Below are 10779 nucleotides of genomic sequence, written 5' to 3' on the forward strand. Positions count from 1 at the left end.
CAATCTAAGATTTCTTAATATAGTGTATGATTTTCTACGATTTACTCAATTTATACATATTTCTACATGTTTGTAGATAATTACTTTATATTGTTTGATGTTTTTAATTCATCCAGTTTTTTGTGACTATTATATGTTTATTTTACCTCTAGATATGCAACCAGTAATAGTAAAAAGTGAAATGCATGTTGCATATTTTAGTGTAAATACGCAAACAACAAATAAAATATTGTAAATAATATATTTTTATTAATTTATTAATAATTTAAAAAATGTTTACAAATGTTTGTAATATTTTTCTTTTAATTTTGACATTACAAAAAAAGTTAAGAATATGTCCTGGATACATTTACGATCGATTATATTTTTGATATATTATATGTAATTAATTAATACAAAACAATTATTAGAGATAAAAATAGTGAAAACAGTAGTGAAAATAGTAGTTGGCATACTAAAATATAAATATAAAGGCTATGGAATATTCAAGAAAAAATAATTTTTTTGTGACATCTTTCCTCTTGCCTTGACATTTGCTTGTTAGACGTCACAGCTGTCATTTTCGATGAGAGGCGAAAATTCTGGAAAAGAACTTTCGATACCAGTTAATAAGCAAGTGTTTAGTTCGTGAATAGTTAACTATATTCATCATTTACCGGTAAAATGGAACAGGTAACGTAGCTACTTCAATACTAAAACTGTTTCGTTGTAAAATATTAATACATTAATAGTATTTTTTCCAAAACATGAAAAATTAAAAGCACATTGTTACCGAAGGTCGCCGTTTTAAAAGATAAAGGGAATCAAGCACTTTCCGCAAATAAGATAGATGAGGCACTTAAATATTACACTGAAGCGATTAACCTCGATCCACAGAATGCCGTTTTATATTCCAATAGATCTGCTGCTTATGCTAAAGCAAATCAATATGATCTAGCCCTAAAAGATGCTGAAAAAGCTGTTGAAATAAAGCCGGACTGGTCGAAGGCTTATTCTAGGAAAGGCGCTGCTTTGTCCTATTTAGGTAGACATGATGAAGCTATTGCTACATACGAGAAGGGAGTGGAAATAGATCCAAGGAATGCTCAGCTTACAGAAGGACTAAATGAGGTAATGATTAATTTTATTGCATTTATTGCCCAGAATATTCGTCATTGGGTATTTTATTCTTATTAGGTATAATATGATGTGCAAATATTATATTTGAAACTACAAGAGACTTTTTACATATTTTAAATAGCACAAGAATATATTGTAAGGTATTCACTTGATTTAAATATTTTTTATGTGGGAAATCTGTTTTGTAATAGATTTTATTCTAAAATGTAGTTTTCCTTGTTATTAGAATTAAAGTTTACTTTATGAAGGTCAAGATAGCTTTAATAGCTACCAATTAAATTAAGTCCATATGTAATTTTGTAAATTTATATGTAAGCGCACATATATTAATTCATTTTCGATTCTTGTAGGTTATAGCTTTAAACTTGCCAATATCAGAGTATTTATGCTTTGCTTAAATACAAATAGATGCTTCTTTATGCTCCTCTCCTAGTAGAGATGAGCTGTCATCAAGGTTATTTTAATATTGTTAAATTACATTTATTTGTTTAAATAAACTATTCTAAGCCTTTAATAAAATCAACAACTGGCAGTGTAGACAAAACTATCAAAAAAATCGCCCCTCAAAATTCTCAAATAAACAAATTAGCACTAATACTAACAAAATGTAGAAAAATACTTCATCTTACTTGTAAAGGTTAATTCAGACCAACAGTCAGCACTCATAAGAGCTTTAGCAGTAGATCTGTAACAGTTAACCAGACAATTGAACAACTTTTTGTCTTAGTGACTGAAGGTGCAAATCAGTTTATTATAGGAATAGCATATTTTCCATCAAATTTGAAAAATATTCCATATTTTGTGGAACCTTGGAACAAATAGCTGAAGTTTATCCATCTGCACACTATTATCTGGCTCCTGCCTTCAATTTACCAAACTGTGAATGGTTTTCAAATGACATGTGCTCTACAAAAATTCCTCTACCAGCTACCACAGCATCTGAAGTTGAAGCTCTGCAGTTTGTGTCTGGTATTTATGCATACCACAGTTTGTTTCAGTCCAACACTATTGTGAATTCCACTGGTAATATTCTCAATTTGGTTGACTGGTTGATGATGCTATGGCCAGGGTCCAGTGTGTGATGTAACTGTGTCAAGGGCAGATGAAGCTATTTTGAGGGAGGGTATGCACCACCCACCCCTGGAATTTGAGATAAAGATGACCAAAAGGTGCCACAATAATAGTGGTTTGGTTATTGATGGTTTCTATAGGGACTTTAAGTCGGCTGACTATGTGAAAATAACTGATTTTTTATCACAGTTCTGTTGCGATAATTTACTTTTAGGAAAACCTCTGAATCAAATTGTGAATATTTTTTATGATATAGTTTACTTGGCTATAGAATTATTTATCCTCCTAAAAAGGTATTCAAAACGTAGATTCCCTTCTTGATTCTCCCCAGATTTGAAGGACCTGATGGTTGAGATAAAGAAAGCTCAAAAAAATTCCTTTTGTCTAAATCACTTATGTATTATCGTACTTTTTATTAGCTGAGGGCCAACTGTAAATTGTTAAAAACTGAAGGCTACAGAAATCATATTTATTTAACAGAATTGTCACTAGGAAATAATTGGCTGGTTTCAACATAACTATGTCTGAAATTTATTTAAATTTATCAGAACTGGATGTGAATAAGGGTCCTTGTCCTGATGCATTGCCTCCCAGCTTTCTCAAGAATTGTTTTATATTATCCAGACCTCTTTTTCACATTTTTAATCTATCCACAAATAAGGGTGAATTTCCAGAATGCAGATGTTTTGTATGTGACTATCTTAAAGCTTCACTTGAAAAACAGCTAGTAGACCAACAATTTGAATTTCGGAATAGCAGATCAACTGAATGTAATATACTAGTATTTGTGGACTTACTGAGGAATGCAATGGGGAGGGGCTGTAGGGTACATGTACTATACACGGATTTCTCCAAGGCCTTTGATCAGGTCAACCATAATATTTGAATAGTTAAACTTAAAATGGGTGTTGATAGGCCACTTCTTAGACAACTGAGAACATACTTGATTGACCGAGTTCAGATGGTGCATATTAGGGATTTTTGTTTCTAGTGAGATTAAGGTTCATTCAGGAGTACCCCAGGGTTCTCATTTGGGACGCCTGTTATTTAACTTATTCATCAGTGATATACACCACTTCTTCCAGCACAGTTCACTTCTTCTTTTTGCGGACAAACTAAAGTTCTACACAATTATCAATAATACAGAAGATTGTGTTAATCTGCAACATGATCTTGATCAGTTGAGTGAGTGGTGTGTGTTGAATACCATGGCCCTGAACGCATCCAAGTGTCTTGCTGTTTCTTTTGGATGATCGAGAGACCCAATGGAATATAATTATAAGATACAGAACATTCTTGTTGACTGGGTTACTGAAATTCGTGATCTGGGAATTAATTTAGACTGTAACGAAACTTTTATTTGAATCTCATTATATGTCAACAATTTCAAGTCTTTACATGCTTGGCTTTATAAAAAGATTCACTAGAGACTTTCAGAATATTGAAGTGTTAAATTACTATATTGTTCTTTAGTCAGACCCCATCAAAAATTGAGACAGTTCAACACAAGTTCTTGGAATATGTAGCATATAAACAGGGTATACCTTTTGAATTAAATTAAGTAAATTATGATCAAATTGAAACCCAACTTGGTATTCTCTCATTGTATGATCGACAATTAATTAAAGATGCAAAGATGCTTTAAGGCATAATTAATTCTACAGTCTTGTGTCCTCAGCTACTTGAGTAAGTCGGTCTGCATGTACCTCTCTGTAGAACATGATTAAACCAAACTTTTTATGTTCGTCTTTACAGAACCAACTATGCATATAATAATTTTTTATCTTGATCACTAAGATGGGCAAATATTCACTCAGATCTTGATTTTTTGCACCTAAGGCCAAATTCATTTCTGGTCTCAGGTATGTGTTTATTTGAGTGGCTGTGGAATAGGTTATCATCATTTTGATGTATAAAACTAAATTATGTGATTAAGTTTGTGATATTTATACTTTTATTATTGTGATATTTACACTTATATTTTTTTATTTCATTGTATACATTGTAAACATTGTTAATCTTATTGGACAGCAGCCTGTTGAAAATAAATAAATAAACCAAACACTGGAGAAACAAGAAGAACTATTCTTATGGATCTGAAACTGTTTTTTTACTACTTCTACTTTTATCATACATCCACCAAAACACACTTCAACTTGTTTTAGGTGAGAGCTCAAAAAGCAAAGAAAAGCCGCTCTTTCCCAAATCCCTTCTCTGCTCCAGATGTAATACCAAAACTCAGAGCAGATCCGAAAACAAGAGCTTTCCTTGAAGATCCTGAATATTTAGCACTTTTAGCACAATTACAGGCCAATCCACAAGCAATGGGCACCAAACTACAAGATCCCAGAGTATTGACTACCCTCAGTGTACTCTTGGGTGTAGATATTGGATCTGATGAACCTATGGATACTGAACCAGCGTATACGCCACCTCCTAAGAAACCTGAACCAAAACCAGAGCCTAAGAAGGAACCGGAACCCGAACTACCAGAAAATAAAAGGTGTGTATAATTTTTTTGATAAAATACTGATGGAGATCTTCATTATTTAAATAAGTAATAACCTATTTTTGTTTTTAACAGCTGTAGTATATGTTTTATAACACATTTGAATTTGTCATTTGTTGATATCCTTGTTGTTACTTAGTTTCTGCTTCTCTTCTTCTTGTCTTCTGCTTAGTGTGTTTTATAAAATTATAACAGAATCAAAACTTAAAATATGCTTGATAGATGATTCCAAAAGTGTTCATTTCAGACATAATACATAAATAGTTAATCATTTTTAATTTACAGGTTAGCAAAAGGTGAAAAAGAACAGGGTAACAACTTCTACAAAAAGAAAGATTTTGAAAATGCCATTATACATTACCAAAAGGCTATTGAACATGATCCTACCGACATTACTTTTTACAACAATTTAGCTGCTGTTTATTTTGAACAAAAGGAGTATGAACAATGCATAAAAGAATGTGAAAGAGCTATAGATGTTGGTAGAGAAAACAGAGCTGATTTTAAACTTATTGCCAAGTCTTTCATGAGAATTGGCAATGCCTATAAAAAATTGAAAGACTACAAAACAGCGAAGACATATTATGAAAAGTCTATGTCTGAACACAGAACTCCTGAAATCAAGACATTGCTGTCAGATGTAGAACGTATTATTAAGGATGAGGAAAAGAAATCATACATAAATCCAGAACTAGCTGAAAAGGAAAAAGAAATGGGTAAGTTAATATGTTAAATTTAGTTTTGCTTTTGTAGTTTCATACTAAAGATCAAAAAATATGTTTTGAAGTTTCGAGGAGTTATTAAGTTGCAGGATATTTTTAATTGTGAGTCAATGCATAGTTACACGCGATCATTATTCTTATGGATACAGAATCAAAACCTAGATCAATTTTTTTTTATTTCTGTTATACAGTTTTATTTTTATAATACTAGTATTTAAGTTTCATGATTCAGTTCTTTGTGCGTTAAAATAAACATATATTCAGACAATAATTCAATTTTATTACAATATCGCAATACGAATTAATTAAAAGTGAATAAATTAATTAAGAGAAGTTTATATTTATTTATTTTATACAGTGTAGGTAAAACTTTATGGTCGGTATGGTAGAATTTAACAGGATATCTAACACAGATATAAAATCATATTTTCAGCGAATAGACAAAGAAAACAAATATATTACCCCTTGGTCTCCCCTCCCCATTTTTTAGATACGCCCATTAACGAACGTCTTGCGAATTACCGATCCAGCTTAGCTTATACGCGACAGGGTTGCCTTATTACATATTTGAATTAAAACATTGAATTGATTTAAAAAATTGGCGATCAGTGGTGCGGATATATTGCCATTCAAAACTTAATGATGATATTAAAAATGAAACATTAATTGACACAAATACTGGTCCAAAATTTCTAAAATCCATGAAAAATTTACAGATTCGCATTTTTATTTGACGAAATTGTAACCCAATTTTGAATAATATAAGATAATTTTGGCAACATCGCCATTCGTCGAGACGACAGAAGCCACCTGTCGACAGCTATGTATTTCTTTTTGGAGGTAACTTTGTAAGTGTGAAGATAAGAAATAATTATGCCGACTGTTTATACAACAGAAGAACGGGTACAAATAATAAAATGGTACTTTGGGGGCAATTCAGTACAAGAAACTATCAATTTATTTATTATGGCTTTTGAAAATAGGCCAAGACTATTTATCGTTAATTTTTGCTGAACGTGTCATTAGTACAGACGGTACAATAAAATGGCCCCCTCGGTCACCTGAGTTAGCTCCTCTAGATTTTTATTTTTGGGGGATGCTAAAAACAAAATTGTACAGGCATGAGTTCGAACGAGCCACCAACTTGGAGGAACTAAAGGAAAAGATAATCCAACTTAGCCAAAACATATCGGCAGATGAACTCAACGCCATGAGGAATGCTTTGTATAATAGATTTGGTTACTGTTTGTTACAACTTGGTGGTCTGTTTGAACATTTAATTACCTAAGAATTTGGTTTAGAATTTCTAATTGTTTGGAGTTATTTTAATTTAAACAGTAGTGTTGGAATTATTTTTTATTTGATTTCATTTGTATAGAACAAATTTTATACTAATTTTATCTTTTTTTGTTTCATTTTTATAGAACTAATTCTTATTTTCACACTTAATACCTCCAAAAAATCTTAACGAACATAGTTTCAAAGATATTATTTGGAAAATACCAAATGTCTTATTTTTAATTAAAAGACGTAAATTTTTCGTCCAGTTTAAATTTAATACAATACACCTGCTCCCTCATAATGCTTTACTAATACTGACCTACTGGACTGTGTTTATCTATTATGCTTTATGAAAGAACAACTTACTACCGTGATTACGCATGACATATTATCACTCCTGTTCTGTAGAGATGAGCGTTGAATCACCGAACTCTTTTATTTAACCGTTTATTTGTCGGTAACGAATTTACGTTTTCTTTCTGTAAGAAAATTCTACAGATATTAATTTAAAAAAAAATGAATGAAATTGATAAAGTCGTTCTCAAGTTATGGTGGGAAATAAAGATTCATTTTTGTATAATAGATTATCAAGAAGAATAATCTAAAAACTACTCAGACTTCTTTATATTCTTACAATTCCTATGAAAAATCGTAATATTGCTCTGTTTTTGTAGGTAATGATATGTTCAAGAAAGGCGACTACGCTACTGCAGTGAAACATTACACTGAAGCCATTAAGCGTAATCCGGACGACGCAAAGCTATACAGTAACCGTGCTGCATGTTATACGAAATTAGCTGCCTTCGATTTAGGCTTGAAAGACTGTGATAAGTGTGTAGAACTAGACCCGAAGTTTATCAAAGGTTGGATAAGAAAAGGTCATATTCTCCAGGGTATGCAGCAACAGAGCAAAGCCATTTCTGCCTTCCAGAAAGCTCTCGACTTAGATCCAAATAATCAAGAAGCGTTACAGGTAAAGTATTTACTAGATAAATGACAAGAACAATTTTGTTTTAATATCTCTTAGGAAAAGTACCACAACGATTGTTTGTATGAACACCATAATTTTACAATGAATAAAAAAAGATTTGCATATAAAAGAGTCTTAGAAATTTCGTTTTGACGAATTTCAATTTAAACAAAACTTTTTGGTGATTTGCCAAAATTGATTGGTTGTCCACCATTATATATTATATATTATTTATAATAATATATAATGTAACATATTTATAAATTAATAACATTTAAAGGGTTTTCACCCATATATTTTAGTGGCTCATAGCATGTATACTTCGTAAGTATTAACCACATTTTGCATAACCTTAGTCAACATTTTAAATATTACATTCTTTTTTATTAAAGTGGTTATATACTTTCAGGTTACACTGATGATGGAATTTACATTCCGAAAACGTTCTGTAATGTATTGGTGATATAGCTCGTTTGGGTATTTTAATATACACCTTTTATAAAGGATTTGAAATAAAAAAATTTGTGATACATAGTATACAGCCAGCTACAGGAACTTAGTTTTCTAGTGGATGTTACATTTTTGTCGTAAAGATGGTGTGATGTTAAAGTATTTAACAGACACCCTGTATGGCAACGTAAGATTCCCAATAGGGGTTGCTGCTGACCCTCAGACAATGTCTGAATGGGTTCTAGATGGCAACAAGTACCCATTCATTCAGATTTATATGACAGATGTGTTCACTTGTTAGGCATCTGGGCATAAACGGAGAATTTTTGAATATTGCAAAAGATTTTGTAGATATACAGACAGACAGCTGTATATACAGGGTGTCAATAATATATTGACGGTTAAATGTTGAAACCTCATACTTCAAAAATTGGCCATTTTTAGATTTATGATAATTTAGGTTGAAAATATTGTTCCGGATGTTCTAGCAAAATCCCAGATTCATGAAAAATATGTTTTGGCATGTTTTTTCAAAGTAATAAATAAATACTAAGAAAGAAAAAATAATGTTCTAAGCATCAAAGTTTTTTCGCTCTCCTAAAAAGTTTGACTCATGAGGTCTTGATATTTCACCAACGATCTTTTTAGCTATACAATTTACAGGGAATAAGCCACAATTTTACTTTAAAATATCCTATCAGACTTCCTTCTATCCTTTCTCTATTATCAGTTTTCACTAGTATCATTTTTTCTTAGTACTCAGTCTCTATATCCTCTTATCACTGAATCGTAAGCTTGTTTGAAGTCGATAAAAAGGAGGTTTAGGTTTAATTGTTGTTTGTATGTACTGCTCTGGATCGAGTTTAGCACAAAAATTTGGCCAGTGATGGATCTATCTTTTTTTTAAATCCTCCCAGGTAATTACCAACCTACTCATTTAAGTACCTGCCCAGCCTGTTTCGATTTTGGCGAGTATTTTGTAAGTTACATCCAAAAGAGTAATACCAGTGTAGTTTCCACAGTCCGCTTTATCTCCCTTTTTATGGATGGCACATACTATTGCTTCTCTCCATTCTTCCGGCATTTCCTGTCGTTCATGCATTTATTACTTCTTTTACTTCTTCAGTTATCGGTGTCCTACTACTTTCACTTGATCATTACCTTTCCATAAAACTCCCAGTTGCTTCTCATTATTACCATCCAGATTTTCGTGAAACAACTCAGTGAAATGCCCTTGCCATCTATCTAGCTTCCCCTTGTAGACTCCTATTAGGTGTCCCTCTTTGCTCTTACAGTATCTCTTTATCCGTTAATTCGTCCCACGACATTTCTTCAACTTTTTACTCTTCCCCGATATAAAAGCCGTTCCCGCAGTAGCGTAAAGAAGTTCTTCGACTTCACCCATTCAGAGAAAAAACTCTTATCCACCTTATCAGTGTATACAGTTTTTATCGTTAATCAGTATTCTAGTAATTTATTGCTTCTTTTTAGCATCTAGTTAATACATTAAAAACACGAGAAATACTACTTGACAATTCATAAAGCATCGCAATTATACTTATAAACTTCGTATTGTTATTTAAAATAGTTTCGGTTTATCGAATTTTTACTATTAAGGACTCGCTAAACTACATTTTCGGTCAAAAGCTTTAACTGGTCAATAAAGTGTATCAATTATAAAAATCATAAATCGCAATATTCGGGACAATGTACTATTATGTAATAAGGATACTATTGATTTTCCTCATTTTTACTAAACTGTTTTCTTGTTTATAGGGATACAGGGCATGTACTATTGAAAACGCCAATCTAGATGGAGATCCGGAAAAGATCAGACAGCGGGCTATGGCTGATCCGGAAGTCCAGTCCATTCTTAGAGATCCTGCCATGAGAATGATTTTGGAACAAATGCAGAACGATCCCAAGGCTCTGCAAGATCATCTAAAGAATCCAGATATTGCTGCTAAAATACAAAAACTTTTAGAATCTGGTCTTATCGCAATTCGCTAATTGGTTAAGCTTTTTCTTTTTTACGAAATAGAATGTTTTACTTGTGAATTTCACTTCGAATGACTGTTTCCATAGTTTTCTTTTGTATTTTAGGTTATAACGCCAATAAAGTCGATAACTGAAAACTAGGTGCGATGTTTTATTTAAAATATTTTGTATCCATTATTTCCTATTAAGTCCGTTGCATTTCATGTGTGATATTTCTACGTCGTTGTAATACAAACAGCTGCTTGGAAATACCCCAACGCTATTTATTAAATTATTTTTGATTTATATATAGAATACTAGGGCGAGAAGAAAAGAAAAACCCTTCACTGCGCGATTTTTTATTTTCCGTTACAAAAAAGGTTGCAGACTGGATTTCGTTATTTTTATGGGAAACAGTAATAAAAAAAATCTGATCAACTATTTTTTTTTATTTTGGACAAATTTAAGTATTATTTATGAAACAGTTCCTCGTTTTATTTTCACTTTTCGCAGAACACATAGCCATTGCACTGTGGAAATTTGCACCTTATTTGTTTTTCGGACCATACAGGCCAATGGTGAATTCCATCCATTCGAACATCCTTTACTGACATGACCTGTGTTAGGCCCTTTCTCTTCTTTAGTTGTAGTTGTCTTCTTAGTTTCACTTACTGAAGGTC

The 10779-nt window shown here is 32.0% G+C and overlaps 1 protein-coding gene across 1 annotated transcript; it reads left to right on the forward strand.

Annotated features, from left to right (window-relative positions):
* Positions 1-516: 516 nt before the first annotated feature.
* On the forward strand, positions 517-10260 carry Stip1 (Stress-induced phosphoprotein 1). Its single transcript, XM_072523998.1, has 6 exons — positions 517-672; positions 778-1110; positions 4356-4693; positions 4985-5415; positions 7377-7675; positions 9899-10260. The coding sequence occupies exons 1-6, from the start codon at positions 664-666 to the stop codon at positions 10130-10132; spliced, it is 1644 nt and encodes a 547-aa protein (XP_072380099.1). The 5' UTR covers positions 517-663; the 3' UTR covers positions 10133-10260.
* Positions 10261-10779: the final 519 nt, after the last annotated feature.

This window comes from Diabrotica undecimpunctata, chromosome 2, assembly GCF_040954645.1.
Source record: "Diabrotica undecimpunctata isolate CICGRU chromosome 2, icDiaUnde3, whole genome shotgun sequence".
NCBI lineage: Eukaryota > Metazoa > Arthropoda > Insecta > Coleoptera > Chrysomelidae > Diabrotica > Diabrotica undecimpunctata.

What these genes read in the sequence shown, in the direction of transcription:
- Stip1 (XM_072523998.1), top strand. An exon ending in GAACTACCAGAAAATAAAAG is followed by an intron (nt 4,694 to 4,984) that starts GTGTGTATAATT and finishes TTTAATTTACAG; the next exon opens with GTTAGCAAAAGGTGAAAAAG. An exon ending in TGAAAAGGAAAAAGAAATGG is followed by an intron (nt 5,416 to 7,376) that starts GTAAGTTAATAT and finishes CTGTTTTTGTAG; the next exon opens with GTAATGATATGTTCAAGAAA.